At 40.2% G+C, this 18,870-nt stretch overlaps 2 protein-coding genes across 4 annotated transcripts; both read right to left on the bottom strand.

Moving 5' to 3' along the window:
• Window positions 1-328: 328 nt before the first annotated feature.
• LOC135467884 (medium-chain acyl-CoA ligase ACSF2, mitochondrial-like) lies at window positions 329-3,708 on the bottom strand. Its single transcript, XM_064745796.1, has 2 exons — window positions 3,628-3,708; window positions 329-2,232 (listed from the first exon to the last, which is right to left on the bottom strand). The coding sequence occupies exon 2, from the start codon at window positions 2,211-2,213 to the stop codon at window positions 552-554; it is 1,662 nt and encodes a 553-aa protein (XP_064601866.1). The 5' UTR covers window positions 2,214-2,232; window positions 3,628-3,708; the 3' UTR covers window positions 329-551.
• Window positions 3,709-11,970: 8,262 nt separating this feature from the next.
• On the bottom strand, window positions 11,971-18,668 carry LOC135466490 (medium-chain acyl-CoA ligase ACSF2, mitochondrial-like). 3 transcript variants are annotated; one of them, XM_064744002.1, is made up of 2 exons: window positions 18,563-18,668; window positions 11,971-16,035 (listed from the first exon to the last, which is right to left on the bottom strand). In XM_064744002.1, exon 2 carries the CDS (start codon window positions 16,014-16,016, stop codon window positions 14,349-14,351), a length of 1,668 nt encoding a protein of 555 aa, XP_064600072.1. In that variant the 5' UTR covers window positions 16,017-16,035; window positions 18,563-18,668; the 3' UTR covers window positions 11,971-14,348. The 3 variants fall into 3 exon arrangements, with proteins under 3 accessions (XP_064600072.1, XP_064600070.1, XP_064600069.1); XM_064744000.1 differs by having other exon boundaries at window positions 11,971-16,627; window positions 18,563-18,617; XM_064743999.1 differs by having other exon boundaries at window positions 11,971-16,831; window positions 18,563-18,596.
• Window positions 18,669-18,870: the final 202 nt, after the last annotated feature.

An 18,870-nucleotide genomic window follows, 5' to 3' on the forward strand; every position in this document is an offset into this window, starting at 1 on the left:
TACTGTTACGGCAAAGTTCATTTACATGAGATTTCCGCCCAGAAATGAGACGGTGTTTTTATTCCGGTATATATACTAGTTCCTATACATATAAACCTGTACGCGCACAAATATATGGTGCTGTCCATGTTGTAAAGAGACAATTGAAGGAACGATGTCAGAAATATTTTCATTTAAGACTTTGAATCATTATTAATTATTAAGCAGGAAGACCGAAGAACATCGTAGCCTATGCAATATCACGGGAACATTGGAAATCTTCAAAATTATAGAACAAATAACTTCATGGGCAGTGTAGATAGTTTATACATATGACTCCGGTTGACTCCGGTGGGAGTTTCCGCACTTCTGAAACATAGTTTCCAAATCTATTTTATCCTTTAATATACGAAGTTTCTAATTTATTTAGAGCGTACATGGTTGAAGCCATCAGCAATATCTCATTGTCTATATGTCCATGAAATTAGTTCAAAAATCAATAACTAATACAAATAATTTCACCAGAGAATCCTGTCATTAAAAAACTGTTGTAGTGTATTAACTTCCAGATCTTAATGAGATTTGGTACTTGTAAGCTCTATGGCCATTTCAGTGGTTTTTCGACGGTTGACCTTTTGAGATGAAAGTCGTGGAAATGTTTCAAATATGACGAAATACCCCGGCATCAATCCTTTTCCGTCAGGACATGAGTCAGGCTTAAACTGCTCCATCCCATAACTTTCCAACTCAGCCACTGTAAGCTCCTGTCCCACCTTAACTGTTACGCAGGCGCAAACGTCTTGATACATCCGGTCGTCTGGGACCCCAACAACAACAGCCTCAGCAACGGCCGGGTGTTTAGAGAGGACAGTTTCAATAGATGCTGGAAATATCTTGATCGTCGATCTTTTTATGATCTCAACTGCTCGACCCTTAATACAGAAATTCTTTCCGTCGTCCAGCATGTAGCCTATGTCGCCTGTGTGAAACCATCCGTTCTCATCCGTCAGTTTTACAAACTCTCCATCCGTGGTTAAATAATTCTTCGCTGTGCTGATATTCCGGACACAGATTTCCCCATAAGTGTTGACAGGGACAACGCGATTGTGTTCATCAACGATCTTCATCTCTGTGGCAGGAAGAGGACTACCAATGATGTCGTCATCAATATCTGGCAACTCGTCCACACTGGACAAGGTCACCCAGGCTACCTCAGTAGTGCCGTAACCCAAACAAGGTCTTTCAGAATACTCTTGAAAACGCCTTAGGATTTTTTTCGACAATCGCTGGCCAGATGTAACAACTGCTTTGAAGAAAGGAATTTCACATGATGCGGTATGCTTGAGTTTGTCTAAATCATGGACGAGATACGGAGGAAAGTAACCACACGTGACGGCCTCCTGCTTTAAGATCTTACACACCTGGCCTGACAAGCCGTCACGGACAGTGCTTTGGGAGTTTAATGTGACAAACGTACAGCCCAAAACCATGATGACCATTGGGTACCCAGCCATATAACCCATCGGTCTGTCACTAAAGAAGATATCCCTGTTTTCGATACCCATCGCTGTACAAAGAAAAAGAAGATCGTTTATAATAGCCATGTGGGAATATGGCACGAACTTTGGGACACCCGTGCTTCCTGAAGTCTGGAATACAACCGTCAGATCCTCAGGATCTATGCCATCTGGTAAACTTACGTCCTTCTCTTTCATATCGGTAAGAATCTTATGAAAGTTGTTTTCAGCCGAAACGTGGTTATGATCCTCCACGGTAATGACTTTCAAAGCAAACCCTTTTGACCTCAGATCCTCAATGTTTCTGGTCATGAAATGTTTTAGTTTTTCATCGCGCATGTCCGCCACCAGAAGCTTACAGCCGATGGTTCTCACTAAATCTAGATCCTTCTGGGAAGCGAAAGTGAACGAATTGATGCTGACGGCTCCAGCCAGTGAACCGGCGATTGATGTGATGAGCCACTCCGTGCTGTTATACACAAACACAGCCACTCGGTCCCCGGGCCTTATCCCAACGCTAACGTAGTATTTGGCCAAACTCTCTGCCTTCTCATAAAGCTCCCCAAACGTTATGAAGGACCTCTGAACATCACTCATGTGCACCACCAAAGCGGCTTTATTCGGTTGGATTTTGGCCCAGTAGCGCACACGTGATCCAATGGTATCGAAAATAAAGTCATATTTTTGGGTGTTACGGAAATAACTCAACTTGCTCATCTCTTCTTGTTGGTTTTCTCTGCAATATAAACATACAGCACTGAAGTAATCTTAACCACTTAATCTTGAAAATTAACATATAAATTTGACGCTATAAACAGAAACGCGATTTTAATTTTCTCGTCATTTCAGTAGCTTTTCAAGTGGGATCATATCCTTGCAATAACTTCGCAGTCTTTGAAAACTTTCGCGAGTCATATTTTCGTCAACGCGTGTTGGTGACTTCAGTATCCTCCCCACTCAAGAGTGAGCTTACATTTCTGTCGTATATATGACAGTGATCTGCGACATAGGTAATTTTTTTTTAAGTCAAGTACTCACATCATATTGTACACTTCACCAATTCAAAATAAAACGCTTCTTCCAATTTTCTTGCACACACAGAGGAAAGTAATATCTAACATGAAGCAGTTAATTCCAGTTAAGCTGACATGACATACATGGTCATAAGTGGCTGACCGGCTATATATGTCCGCATAGCCGTCAGTATTAAGAACTATTATAAGTAGATTATAATAAATAAAAGATACGATTTCTATTTATCATATTTCTTTAACCTTGAGAACTATATATCTCCCTCCTTGGAAGATCTGTCAATTCAATCTGTGACGTGACAAAGAGCTCACACCTTTCTGTGTCATTTGATGGCTTGAAATGACTGTGAAAAATTCCTTCGGAAATTACGAACTTGCAATGGACACTCTTATCTTGTAAGAATGTAAATCTTAAAAGTTCTTTACACGCCATGATGTATTGATTTATTTTAGATGTGACTTTCTGAAGGTGTGCAGATGTCGGTCTTCACGCTTAGACTTCGTCTACACTGACGTATATATCGAGAAATATACGACTATAATTCTGAACAATAGAATGATGGGACAAAAAGATGACTCGTCATGCAGGAACATCACAGTCCTCAATGTTTGTAACGTCGAAGGTTCTTATAGTTGGTTATTAAAGCATGTTTTTCTTCCTTTCAGGTAGCTCCATATTCAGTCACAGATATATATTTATTTATTTGATTGGTGTATTACGCCGTAGTCAAGTATATTTCACTTATACGAGGCGGTCAGAATTATGGTGAGAGGAAACCGGGCAGAGGCCGGGGGAAACCCACGACCATCCACAGGTTGCTGCAAGACCTTCACATTTAATGATCATGCGAAAATATTTGTGTTCAAGATACAGTGTAAGACAATGAGTGTAAATCCCAGTCTTATCACTGGCTTCCTGAGGATGAATTATAGTTTGTGAGTCTGGAGATGGGATTGACCGTTCAGTACCCCACCGCGGCCGTATATATACATGACGATCTTACTATCAGAACATTATCATCTGTATTTATGTCTCTATTAAGGCCAAATTTTCATCATTTTTCCTGCTCTCACGTCAACGTTTGCCTTCAGTTACTCACCCTTCACGCTGATACGACCGGATTGGGGCTGGCGTCCACGAGCTATTAGAAATGAGAATCTGTCTGACTAGGTTAGGATATAGTGCGGGCCTGGCTGAAAGGGCGACTGCACGCATATTGACCTTTGACCTTTGACATGGCGATCAAAGCACACAGCCCTTCACCCACTTTCGCTCAACATATTTTGTCACAGTACACGAAATGGGATTAATGGGACACAAATCATAAAGGGAGACTGCCAGTAGTAACTTATATACTGATGATCTTCGCCATTCATTTTCGCCCTTGCTTTATCTCGTGGTTGCAAGCTATAGTCTGTTTCTAGCTAGTCGCCTTTATTCAGCTGTGTGTAAAATTCTTGCAACGGAAATAAAGTCAGACAACTTTCTCTACTTCATAATGTTAAACTACATAAGCTCGGTTTTGAAGGCAAGAACCCATTGTCTCGCCTGAGGTCAGAATTATTACAAAATCAACGGCATACTGGATATTGGGCGAAGTTCAACATGTCTTGACGGAGGGTAACACCGATCGACTTTACTTTAAACAATTTCTGTGTCACCACCATATTTAAAATTGTGTGCACGTTTAAGTATAATATTACTCGCCACGGGAATTGTGCACTTGCTCTTGAATAATTATGACGTCACCCAAGTATGATGTCATCGAATTTGACATTGTTAATGACGTAGCATTTTCGCAGTTCCGGACTTACCGTGGGTTTCAATATTTCTCGCTTCTGAAGGCATCAACAACATGTAATTATACCTTTCTTTTCTAAAAAGTACACACTTTTGGGGGTGGCTTGGTATACTTCTTGTTGCTATACGGTGTCACGTTACATAGAAAAAAAGCTTATAAATGACTTTCAGTGTAAAGTCGGTGTGAAGTTAGCTCTAGTGGGCTGCTCCGACATTGTTATGTTATAGCTGTCTATGTCAGAACTGCCCGCTAGAAATAGTCCCTAGTTACATAGTGCCATATACTAGTAGTCCCCTTGTACCATACTTTTTTTTTTATCCGTGAAACCTGAATTGGACACAAATAACCTACTCCTGCAGAAATATCTTTACGACCAATTATTAGATTGTTGAATATACAAATATATATTCCTGTTTATAAAAACATTGTGTTATAATGATAAATAGACGATATTTGTTGTTAATCCACAAACCTATGTAATTTCATATATATTTAGCATATATTTAAATGTGCTTTAATGCAAAAAAAAGTGTTACATTTATATAAGTGCTAGAAATATATTAATATTTTATACTCGTCTAAGACCTATTGAGGATTTACTTAACTCTGTCTCCCCTCTGTTGTGAACCGCACAACATAAATTATTCTGGATACCAGCGCTTTATACGGTGTGATCGGGATATAAAAATATTTCACATTACTTCTCACGTGGGCCTTTTTGGTAATTGTTCACCTCTTAAAATGCACAATTAATTGATGAAAGCTACATGTTAGCATACACCTACGTTGATTGCTTCACAAAGCACATATTCAAATTACTACGTTTCACCACGTTCCCTATATACTCACCAATATTCTTTTTTTCAGATTTCCGGTACGCCTCGAACAGCCTATCAAGTGTATGAGGACCATTCATATAATGCGGATCAACCGAAATTCCCTCACCCAGAAGGTGTCTAGCTGATTTTATTTCAAAAGCGACAGAATGTGAAGTGGCAAGTAACAGGGCGATTCAGATGGATTCCTCGTAGACGGGTTCTGTGTGATTTTAGACAAAATATATCAGTGTTCTGACAGCACTGTTTTGGATATCAAAATCTGCACAGGCCTTGCTTAACGTTGGAATATAAAGCAGTTTCATAACTTATCACTTTGTACGTATCACTAAAAATGTACCCGATGTTGTATTTAAATACACGTATTTATATCTGATTTGTCTCCTGTTAAAATGTCTGATGCCGGTATTAAAAAAGTAAGTGAATTAAACTGTCTATTTTCGCCAACAGCTGAGTCCTTAGCATTGGTTACTGCATGAACACATCCTTGGATTATGTGGCACTTTTCATTATTAGTATCTTGAAATGTCCCTTTAAAATGGTCGCATTCATGTTATATCCATCTGTCGTAAAATAAATAAACAATCATATTCAAATATCTTACCACAAGGCACATGCCCAGTTCTAGCCTTGGACAGTGAATTTGCATCTCCCCCTGGTCTGGCTGTTTTTATTAGGCACCTTGGTGACCGTAAACAACAACAGCAAATTTGTTTTCATTTCAGTGAACTACAGGGTCACATTTCAAAACAACTCTGGGCCAATGCCCCAGTTCATAAGTCATCAATTATTGGATAATTTACATGTACTGTTTACTGTAGTTCACCTACAGTTATGTAGAAAGACCAGTGTCGCTAGACCGTAAGGACCAATCATGTAACAATAACGAGAAATTACGTCATCTGATTGGCTAGTCTATATTGGCGACCTAGTGTTTCTGCATAATCCTGTGGGCCTTTATTGTTGTATCAGCAAAATTTATGTGTTGGTATGGAAAGTGCCTAATGCTTTATTGTGTTCCTAAAAATGCATTTTTACAGACAAAACTTTGTGTATTTTAAGGGGGTAAATAAACCGTCCTCATAAGTTATTGCTTTTGGTGCTGAAACTTGTATTTTCCATTTGAATATCACCCTACCAAGCAAACCTAAAACACCTAAGATTATTAGAAATCTCAGAAGCAAAGTGAGTAACTTGGCAATGGTTGAAATTTTAGATCAAACACTAAATAATACAACTGGGACCAAATAACAACAACAACAACAACAATAATAATAATAATAATAATAATAATCATGATGATGATGATGATAATAATAATAAATACATAATAGTGTTTATAATGGTACGTCATGATGATTAGTGTAACGGCCAAAATATGCTTAGTTGTCTTTATGTATGTATATGATCTGTATCGCTAGGATAAATCTCTAATCCATAGGTTTAGCGTTGTAAAGGGCGTAACTCGTGATTTAGTCTTTTATTCGTGTTTTTGTCGGCGAATTCACGGGAAAGAAAATGGCGACGCCCCGGTCAATACGACATGAGTCCTATAAACGCTAAAGTAGCGCCTTCTTAGCTTTATTAATTGCAACTTTTGTTTTCATGAGCGTATATCTGTATAACCTGCATATGTGTAAAGTGATATCGTTGTCTGGTTATGCGAAGTAGATACTTTGTATAGGAATCTTTCTGATGTACGCTTCCTATAGCTCACGTAATGTACTTACTTAGCATCCTGCATTGGGTGAGAGAGTCGCCTCCCTTGGATTGTTAATTCGATGATCGTTGCTTCTGTTAGACTTTGTTTAGTGGCAATTGCGGTACGTTTGTAGCTAAATTGAACGTTTTACATGTTGTGCTTTATATACTCAACGTAGTATTGTAAGTACTTTTGCGATAACTGTGTACAGTAAGTAGTATGGGCCACATGAATCGTTGTGTATTTGCAGATCTTTTGTATAATCTGTCTATTGCCTGTACACAATCATGTTCAGTACATATTACTTATACAGCACCATTTTGTTTACAGTCAATAAAATCAGCACATCAACTCATTATCGCATCATCGATCACAGCATGTCATGTAAGGTCACGTGTGTATATACTACCTGTTAAGCGTACTATCATGAACTTGAACAGAATTGACGTGGTTGTGTGCTTTCATCGGATGTGAATTGCGTTGTTTTCATAACTCTAACCGTTATAATCAGCAATAATAAAGAATGTTACATTAAAAATTTTATTAGCACAAAGTACATGGATGGTCACATCACAAAATTTGTACAATTGACAAATAACTAACATCTTACACGAAAATGAACTAAACAAAAAAGAAATGAACAAAGCTAATACCAAAAGATACTAAAATTTCCGTTCTCTTGACACAAGCAATTAACATTCATGAGCAACAATACATCATCACAAAAATGTAACTCATTTCGGCTGGTACTAAATACACCAACAAGTACTAGTAATCGCATGCAACAATCATAATCTAGGAGCAAAACGACGTCATATAATATGTGTTATTGGCGTCTTTCGTCAACTTTTTTGGGGGGGGGGGGGTTGATTGTTCGGACATCTTAACGCGGATAATTCGACCATTGAAATGTGCCAGCTCTTGAAACATATTCGTTGCCCAGCTAACGCGAGAACAGGTTTGTCTGCCGGGCGCGCGGGGTCATCTTACACGCTTCGCGCTATACCAAACCGGCTCCATACTCCTTACAGCGCATGCGTCGCTCACTACCTTTGACTTTACATCACTGCCAACAATAGACAAGCTGACCTTTGGAGCCTATGAGTCGCACGTAGACATTTTTGGGCTTAGGCTCATTATTTGTGTCCTCCCAGGGAACTATTTAATCAGCATTCATCAATAAAAATGTTTTAGGTGTTAATTTAAAATCATGTTGCACACACTCTAGATACAGAAAATGCGACGGATTGTTTTATGTTTTCTGACATTGCTTCCTGTCTCATCACCGTGACCCCAGGCTCCCATACACAAGTGCAGGCGTTGCCTATCCCTCTGTTACATTGGTCCCAGGTATAAGCATGTTTACACATGCTAATAGACTATGTGACCGCATGAATACTGACGAGAGTCTGCGCGTAGATAGACAGCTTTGGGGTTATCTTTTGGGGTCACCTTGTTGGACCTTGAAGAAAAAAATGCCCTAGTTGTGTGAGAACGCATAAATAATCCAGATTTTACCAGAAAAGTGTCAAGGTTTTCAGCCCAGAACGTGAATATGGAAGACCATTGCGGCCAGCGCTCCGCCGCGTCGTCAAGCTGCACAACAGCCCAACAGCGTCAATCTGACGTTCTGTTGTCCTTAAACACGCCATTTTATAACTTCTGAAATAATGTGGTGTCGTCTTAGAAAGAAAGGGAACTGCGCCAATTTAACCTTGCGTGCAAGTGGCGTTAAATTTGTTAAAATTATGAAACACCAGTCCAACATTTCAGGTATTTTGTTGTCAATTTGGAAATTAAAGATGAAAGATTTAGTGCAAACAGTTTCCCGCACGATTTGCGACTGAAATCAAGAAGGTCGACAACATGATAACACGACATTTAATAATTATTTATTTATTGGATTGCTCTGCATTGTATGATAGTTTAAAATTAAAATAATGGGTTGTCACGTTGTCTTGTTGACGAGTTCCCAAAACTTCTTCAACGTGACAATTTAAGTTAAACTGTCGCTTACAGCGGAGTTGTGAAAGGCTCTGGCATGCAGGACAATACAATAACGTACCATCACGAAAGCCTTCTACTGATTTATTTGTTTTAGGCCGTACTCAAGAATATTTCACTGATACAGCCAGGACTATATGGTGGGAGGAGAGGAAGCTAGCATGAGCTGGACTCACAGCGACCGCACGTTATTGCTCTGTCAGTCTTATTACTGGGACTATGCAGCATCAGATTCCCCAGACAGCGTTACACAACTTACCTGTATGTTGCTAATGGTATGTATCACGAAAGGTACAGGTGTTCCCCAGGAAGATCTTTTACCTTGCTCACAGGGTTTGACGACAATTTTCTGACCTGACCCAGTTTTCACCGTCTGACATATAACACATAAATACATAACGACGTATTTTTGTGTCTTCACATTCACTAAACAATCTATGCATAGCTGAGGCTGTGAAAGATATATATCTACCTTCACTGGAATTAAAGCAAACCACAGACACTCCAGATGGTACGTCTTGTCTGAACTGATATTTGTTCAAAAACCAAAACGGTTTCCTCTCTTGCAGACTGTGCGATAAGAGGGATAGTCTCAATTTTAGCATGTGAATTATCCTTACTTGGACAGCAGTATAATAAAAGAGCCCTGCATATGGCTTGTAGCTTTTGTTAAAACCTGCGTGTTATGTGGCGATTTCAATCACAAGTTATTACTGCAAAAACTAAGATGTCAAGGTTATTCCATTAAACGTCTTCACTCACTAATTTAGTTTCTTATTTTTACAATAGAGTATGTAAGTAAATATGGACAATGTCCAAAATCTCTGACTCTCTGCTTTATGATTGTGTCTAATTCCGCTTTACCCAAGGCTCGGGGCGGCATATTCATTGTGTTGAATTATATCGCCAAATTGGACTTATGAACAGTTGCAATCAAAGCGCAACTGAGATACATATTTTATTATCACCAACTTATATACTAGCATGGTGCACGTTTTGAATACTGATTTCACTAATTCGCCTAGAACATAAATTGTGTTTTTTCTTCACCACTGAAAACTCATGACAACTTCTCTTTGCATGATTTAGTCCTAATTTCGTATCTTACATACTTTTTTGGGTGGTTTGTGTAAAAGGTCGTTTTGGGAATTGGTCTTGAGATTATTGACCTAGAACGTCCGTATTGCTTGACGGCTGGTATATTAATGTCTTTTTCGACGCATAGGTTCAGTGTTTGTAGTACAGCAGCAGTAATACTATGACACAATCCCATTTCAAATTTCATATTATTTTTCGGTTTTCCATTACACAGGTTTTGTGTCATTGTCTCGTAACAAAACAACTTTTATATAAGTGTTGAGTTTCATAGTCTTAGTTTTTTGCTGTTTACGACACGATTTACATTTATTTATTATGATAGATTGTCCTTTCACGCCGGACTCGAGAATTGTGCGTTTGCACTATGGCAGCCAGTTTTATGGGTGGAGCAAATTAAATTTTCCAAACTAAACCCATTGCCCTTCGGCATGTACTTGACAAACGTCCAGACTTTAAGCCTTACCCGGTCCAGGATAAACTCAAGGGTGTCCTCTAATTTCACTGATGACGGTCAGGAATATGCTGTCATTATATCAACTAAAATGGGATCTCGGTTTCGATGTCGGGCATGCACACGGGCCACAGGTGTAGCACAATGACTCAAAAGAGCTTTTCACCAGTGTCATCGCATCACGATATATATATACCGTAAGCATGAGTCGTATGTGCATGGGACCCTGAAATAGCATCGGAATATGACGTAATGTAACAACAGTTGTAGTTGTAAAGAAAACACATTTATCGTCTTTATCCCAGCTTAAAAAGAAACGACAATCAAGCTCTGCACAGTTTGGAGGGAAATTTTGTAACTTTCGAGACGAAAATTGTCCAAACTTTGAGGGCGGCTTCTATCAACTTGTTCGACCTGCAAGTTACGCCTCAAATATGGTTTAAATAAAGACGATATGGTATTTGTTACAGCTCAGTGAAAATATAACTAACCTTCTTTGCCGTGAAAATTTTTAATTTCGTCCTTTGAGCAAGATAAACTCAGGGCCTCACGGGGAAATATCCACATGCTGATAAATCCCATGCAGACAGCGACCTGATCGCCGACGTTTCACTCAGGGTCCATGGCCGTGAAATTAATCCAAACTTAGCCGTTTCCATGAATCCAGCCTCCTCCCTTTTCCCCTTGTTCTGAATGTAAACAGTAAAATCAGCAAACATATCCGGCACACTCACACAATTGAGGCAGTCGTCAGTGGTTTCACCAATGCACGATGGTGATCATATTCAACGCTCGTTTTGAAAACTTCTGTTACCGGGTAGTCACTGCAAGCAGACACGATTAGTGATTACGCAGCCAAACGAGGGTCATACATTTTCAATAAATGCAGACTTTGCATCACTGTTATAGAGCCAAACTTCTAGTCCAGTCATCATCATGTAGCCGGTCCTTTCACAGAAGATGTGATTTTAAACTACACCACACGTTCAAACTTTGCTTGTATTCCAATACGTACGTCTCCTTCAAGTGACGTCAGAGCAGGAGGGGATTCCCGGGGCGTAACGATTTATCAGTGTTTCGTGAAGTGACCGCCTTCTTGTAGTTTAAGATCGTGGGTGTTTACTATATTGATCTATTTTATGTAGTTTGCTAATGAAAACTAATGAAATAGAAATCTGCAGAGCATAATCATATTCGAGCTGAAGAAATTGTGCTCATTTATAGGTGAACTACATACTGTCTGCGCTGGTTCTCTAGTTATAGTAAGTCAGTCTACTGGTTGACGAAAAAAATGTGTGTTTTGATCATTTAGTATGAAAAAATAAAGGTATATAATAAATAGTTTATTATAACAGCGTGTGTTCTGGGATGTTGCATCAGCTCTCCGGTTGTCTGCAGAGATCGGTCGACCTCAGACAAATCGAACTGACACACCATCGCGGATCACACGCTGTTATGATAATCTCGCCCTATATATATATGGACGTAACATGTTTCGCATTATCACGTGTGTACGACAGATGAAAGAATATACGTCATCATTTCTTGTGTACACGTCCGTCACGTGTTTCCGCCGTCGATAGTGTTGCTCATCTGCCACAGATATATAGTTGTCGTGAAGTTTGTTAGTAAGAACTGAAGAAGAAAGTGACACCAAAATAACAAGAAAACTGAAGGTGCTCAATCAGTCAATCTTTAGTGTGATTTCCGGGATTCGTATGTTGATCAGAAGGCGTAAATTCCAAAACTTAATTTTCACTTGTCAGAAACAGATGAGATTGTTCTTACATGTTTTGGGGTATCGTTCAAATGTTGGCGTTGAATACAAACACAGATATATTGTTTTATCAATATATATTATTGCACCTTGCTTGTGATTTTTTAAAAATAAATGTATTCATTACAAATGTTATTAATAGGTTTGTTCATATGAAAGCCAGCAAGTGACCGATGTGTGCGGAGAAATATATTTGTTATGGAAGCTTCTGAAAAGCTTCTGCATCTTCTGTCCCAGATTTTGAAAGCACATATTTTAGACTAGATCCTCAACTTTTCTAGGTTTTAGATTTGAGACGTTTCATTCTTTCCTGATTGTAAATCTGATCCTTGATACCGAAACCCTATACTTTCCATCACAATCCCCTATCCACACTACCATTTACCTTTCCGAATTGACGTCAAAATTGCTTTCATCGGGAATGGGATGAAAAGTAACCTTGTCACGAGAAAGGGTCATAGGAAATCGGATGTTCTGGGTCCGCCCATTGCATGTGGCTGGGTGATGCTAAAGGGGAAACAACTTGTGCTCACAAAGAGCATTAGTTTGCAGATTCAACTACAGACGATTAATTCTTCATTTCAATGTGGCATCACAAGAGACCGTATTTCATCGGTTACATTTTACCGTTTGCCAGCTATCGGACTGTCGTCGCTGCTCTGCTTTTTCAGTATGCTGTACATCTTGATTATATTTTACTTACATTCGGATGGTCGTGGGTTTCCCCCGGGCTGTGCCCGGTTTCCTCCCACCATAATATTAATACATCGCACCGTACTTAATTTGGAATAGACATTTTGTGAGGCTCAACATGTGACCTTGTTTCTCACAAAAAAATTACACAATCATAACATAATTGTTAAATGTTCCATTTTAACTATACAATTGTTTTTGTATGAACATTTGATGTGAACAGGAGGGTCATTTGAAACGTGATCGCCTCTCTGGATGCTGAACTCCAGGCCATATCACGGTGTTAAATCCTAGCGCAAATGTAAACAACATTGAAATTTACGATGAGTCCACGAGTGAACTCTAGTCATGGGATGAGATAAGGTGTTTTGGCCTCCGCCTTTCCGATCCCCATTATTTACCCATTACATGTTATGGACGTGTTGAAGTTGTTAATGGTAGAAGCAGTAAACCAATTATGGCATCAAATTATACCACACAGTTTTAGCAATTTGTGTCTTAGGTAGAATATCAATCTATTCCTGTTTTCCTTACAGAAATGGGGATGTTTGATATCTGTTTCATCTTATGGGAATAAGATATTAGCTCGGCGCTTTCATTGACGTGACATAAGGATGGCCTGCATGAATCGCAGAATTACGCCCATCCATGCACACCACTAGGATATGTTGAAATGTGTAATATTTTGTGAATATGGTGGTTGTAATATGACTTAGCACACGACCTTGAAATATTCATTTTTAATTTTATTACCCAAACGTAACAGTTAAAGATATGTCAAACTGAGATGATTTTGATGAGGCTGACAGGAAAAAAATCTTGTATTTCTGGAAACTATGCACAAACTATGAGTTGATCTCTAGACCTCCGTTCGACCTTAAATACAACTTGTACGTAAGAAGGTCTACCAGCAACCTGCGGATGGTCGTGGGTCTCCCCCGGGCTCTGCTCGGTTTCCACCCACCATAATGCTGGCCGCGTTCTAGTTTTATCTAGTTTTACAGTGATTCAAGGTGTTTTGGGGGAAAGGTCATTCACTCGGAACCGGTCCAACATAGTTGTACTGGAAAATATCATTGCGCACCATGCTATCCACACCAATCTCTCCTGTTAGCGTAAATCGAGGTAATGTATTACGAATTCAAAGCATGGATGTTGAGTAGCCTACACCGATAGTAATTTAACTCGTTCAATATATTCTTTGCGTTTATGCTAGAGTCTCGCGCCGTACGCCCCGGGCGCTAGACTTGGTCATAATTCGAATTGTCGTCCCGTGCCAGTCCGGGTTGTAATTCTTACGCGCCTTGTGTGAGTGATCGCGAGAACGGAGGGTTATAGCAAACCGCCTGCCCGTTTAACGAGACAAGCAGTGATACTGTCACGGCAAAGTTTGCTTACATTAGATTTCCGCTCAGAAATGAGACTGTGCTAGATTATGAAAACTTCGATCCATCTATGTCAGTCTGCATCGCAAATATCACTTGTACGCTGTTTGGCTAGTTCCGCAATTTGTCGACGATCGACCTTTTGTGATGCAAGTCGAGGAAAAGTTTCAAAGGTCAAAAATGTTCCAGGCATCAAGCCCTTTCCGTCAGGAGACAAGTCAGGCTGAAATTGCTCCAACGCGTACGTTTCCAGATCTGCAGCCGAAACATCACATCCTGTTTTCACAATGACACATGCGCAAACCTCTTGATACATGCGCTCATCCGGAATTCCAACAACAACAACCTCTGCAATAGCTGGATGTTTGGTGATGACCTTTTCAATAGATGCTGGAAATATCTTTATCGTCGATCTTTTTATGATCTCAACTAAGCGACCCTTAATACAGAAACTCTTCTCGTCGTCCAGCATATAGCCTATGTCGCCCGTGTGAAACCAGCCGTTCTCATCCGTTAGTTTTACAAACTGTCCATCAGTGGTTAAATAATTCTTCGCTGTGCTGATGTTACGGACACAAATTTCCCCGTCTGTGTTCACAGGGACAACATGGCCGTGCTCATCAACGATCTTCATTTCTGTGGCGGGAAGAGGACTACCGATGAGGTCGTCTTCAACATCGGGCAGTTCATCGACATTCGACAAGGTCACACCAGCAGTCTCAGTCGTACCATAATTCAAGCACAGTTTTTCGCCAAATTCACGAAAACGCCGGAGAAGACTTTTGGACAGTCGTTGACCTGAGGTGACAATAGTTTTGAAAAAAGGAAGCTGATCTGGAGCGGTAAGTTTCAGCTTTTCGAAATCATAGAGGATATAAGGCGGGAAGTATCCACATGTGACGGCTTCTTGCTTGAGAATCTTACAGACCTGGCGTGACAAGCCGTCACGCACTGTGCTTTGGGTGTTCAGTGTGACAAACGTACAGCCCAAGACAGCGATTACCATTGGGCTTCCAGCAACATATCCCATAGGCCTGTCACAGAAGAAGACATCATTATTTTCCAGCCCCATTTCTGTATACAAAAACAAAAGATTATTGATGACAGCCATATGAGAATAAGGCACGAACTTTGGAACGCCCGTGCTGCCAGATGTGTGGAACACAGTGGTCAGATCCTCTGGATCTATATTATCTGGTAAACTTATGTCCTTACTTTTCATATCGGCAAGGATCTTGTGAAAGTTGGTTTCAGCCGAAGCGTCGTTGTGATCCTCCACGGCAATGACTTTCAAAGCAAACCCTTTTGACCTCAGATCCTCAATGTTTCTGGTCATGAAATGTTTTAGTTTTTCATCGCGCATGTCCGCCACCAGAAGCTTACAGCCGATGGTTTTCACGAAATCAAGATCCTTCTGGGAAGCGAAAGTGGACGAATTGATGCTGACGACTCCAGCCAGTGAGCCGGCGATTGATGTGATGAGCCACTCCGTGCTGTTATACACAAACACAGCCACTCGGTCCCCGGGTGTTATCCCAACGCTAACGTAGTATTTGGCCAAACTCTCTGCCTTCTCATAAAGCTCTCCAAACGTTATGAAGGACCTCCGAACATCACTCATGTGCACCACCAAAGCGGCTTTATTCGGTTGGATTTTGGCCCAGTAGCGCACACGTGATCCAATGGTATCGAAAATAAAATTGTACTCCTTGGTGTTACGAAAATAACTCAACTTGCTCATCTCTTCTTGTTGGTTTTCTCTGGAATGTAAACAGACAGTATTTAAATGTCATAAATTGTCAGCTAAAAGAAATCTGAAACACTGAGGAAAATTTTACTCCTTGAAGTTATACGAAAATAACTCAACCTTTTCCTGTTTTCATGCTGTTTCGCTGTAAAACACAATAGTAAGAAAGGGATCCCTTTTCAGATAAGCTAACACTGTACACCTGAAATATTTCACCACTTGGTAAGATCATATCTCAAATTGCAGAGCTATACTTGATGTGAAATAAAATATTTAACAACTTTGCAAAGAAAGCGTGCATTCTGTTCATGCGTTCATGTTCATGGTACTTAGCTGTATCAAGTAGCTCTTCCATCGGTGTAGATCTTCCATTGGTGCTTAGCTGTGTAAAGTAGCACTTCCACTGGTGGCGATTAGAAATTTCTCGATCGTATGACCACGGCTCACCCCCATACGAAATATAATAACGATTAGGGCATTTCAGATCGATGCTTAGCTGTATCAAGTAGCTCTTCTATTGGTGTTTAGCTGTCCATCTCCTCCATTGCTGCTTAGCTGTATAAAGTATCTCTTCCATTGGTGTTTACCTGTGTCAAGTAGCTCTGCTACAATGTGAGGCAGAAACAGTACTAATCATATTACATGGACACTCAAGCTTTGATGTTGGTCAACTGGAAGTGAACAGAAGTGAAGTGAAGGGGAGGAAGACAGTGTCAGCGATCAGATGAATGGCATCAGCGAAGAACAAAGAGATAAGCATGCGTAATCTCGTATGGTGATGATGTCATCGCTGCTCGCTTTTTGAGTATCTGCAGAAAAAGAACGTGTTCCACACTTACAGTACAAGTAGTCAGTGGTATATTCACACGAAACCCTATCGCCGTCTCATGACCTTGTTCAGTTTAGAGAAAATGATCAGGTCACTGTTCTTTCTGTGCTGACGGAGGGTGGAAAATGATGACGTAGATTTTGAAGGCCATTTCATGATACTCGTGTCCTTTGTTTTGTTTTCTGTTACCCCTACTTGAAAAAACCCGTGGATCTCACGAAATTTGCGCTGAAGTTTGTGCGAGATTGCTCCAAGCCTCGCTATGCGCCGCTCAGAATGACACACTGCCACTCAGAATGTCACAACTAAATTTCGATCACATCTCAGTCAAATATGTCGTATTATGGGCATTCCCAAGTAATGCAGCAATCGTATGAGGTTTTCTCTATCTCAGAGTGTAAGATTTCTTTCTTGTCTAACTTGTTTATCTAACGTTCTAAGTAAAGACGTTCTGCACTGTACGACAAAGAATTGCCCCTGGCTGCATGCGCACTTTGCTGAATAACATGTACCCAAATGATACTGTAGCTCCACGCATTCAGGGTAGTGAGAGGAAGGTGTACAAAAGCATTACAACACAAGTCAATGCCCTGGAGGAACAGGAATATGTAACCAACACGGATATCACACAGTCTGTATAAACACCTCCAAAATAGATGTATTATGTCATACTATAACGTATCATGTCGAATGAATCGATGACTGAATGCTTGGGATTTAATGTCACACTTAACAATTTTAGCAGTCATATGACGATGAGGAGTCATTAGGTGTGTGTACATATACTTTGTCCTTGTGGCAAAGCGAGTCCATGCCGCCAATGTGCTGCCGGCCACTGAAGTATTATGAAGAAGACACCAGACATGACACCCGACCCATTCACATTATTCTGACACCAATCCTGTATCCTTGCTCTAACCTCTCAGTCCTGAACTCCAAGCGAATCAGTAACAAGTAACATTTTTAAAGTCTTGGGTATGACCCGACACGATTTTGATCCAGGAACTCTCGACTTCGAGACGGAAGCGTGCCATGTCGTATCAGGTGTCTGTAAACATGACAGGTCTGATCTTGTCTCATATACGATATAGGATTTTGGAAAACATCGTCTACTTGGAAATATGTTGTAAAAGATCTGAAATGCCCTAATCACCATTATATTTCGTATGGGAGTGAGCCGTGGTTTCTAATCAAATTTCTAATCGATACCTGAGACAAACGAAGTTTCGGATCAATCGCAGCACTGGGCAGTGACTTCTCTAGGGGCCTGCGTGGCCCTGAATTTTTCTCCACTAACAACACCCTGAACACCATCGTACATAGATGAAATATTCTTGAGCACTCTTCGTCTGTGTTATGAGTGTACATGTAAATAACCAGGAATAGTCTATACCTTTTAAAAGAGAATAATGAACCAGTTGAATAATATAAACTTTAGCTCCTATAAATATTAAAACTCTATTACGTTAATCTTCGTACTCAAGCACTTGTTGGCGCAGTATCAGTATATACTGTGATTAAGTGGGACGTCATGTATTCCAGAGACCACACAGACAAACAGAGGCATTGGATTTATTTATCTTAAGTGGTGTTAAACAGTCAACATAACCGACGAGTATACCCGCGAGTTAGCAATCACTGTCTTGTTCCAAGTTACACATTGAAGAATTGTGGTGTTAGGAAGTCCGAGAAACAGTAACCCACAACTTACCTTGGAAGCGATGATAAACCTACGTGTTGTACAGGTAAACCCTGGGGACACCCTATATAACCACAGGTCAAATCCTAGAAAAGAACACTGTCGCAGTCAGTATAAGTTATATTCACTGCCCTGTGCTCGTGACCTACTTCGCATAATGATTTGCAAAGCATAACACACGTGACAGTAGTGTTATTTGGGAGAGATTGAGCGATGGGGCAATGCAGCAGTGGGCTAATGGAGAGATGGGACAATGCAGCAGTGGGCTAATTTAGAGATGGGGCAATGCAGCAGTGGGCTAATGGAGAGATGGGGTAATG

Source organism: Liolophura sinensis, chromosome 6 (assembly GCF_032854445.1).
Source record: "Liolophura sinensis isolate JHLJ2023 chromosome 6, CUHK_Ljap_v2, whole genome shotgun sequence".
NCBI lineage: Eukaryota > Metazoa > Mollusca > Polyplacophora > Chitonida > Chitonidae > Liolophura > Liolophura sinensis.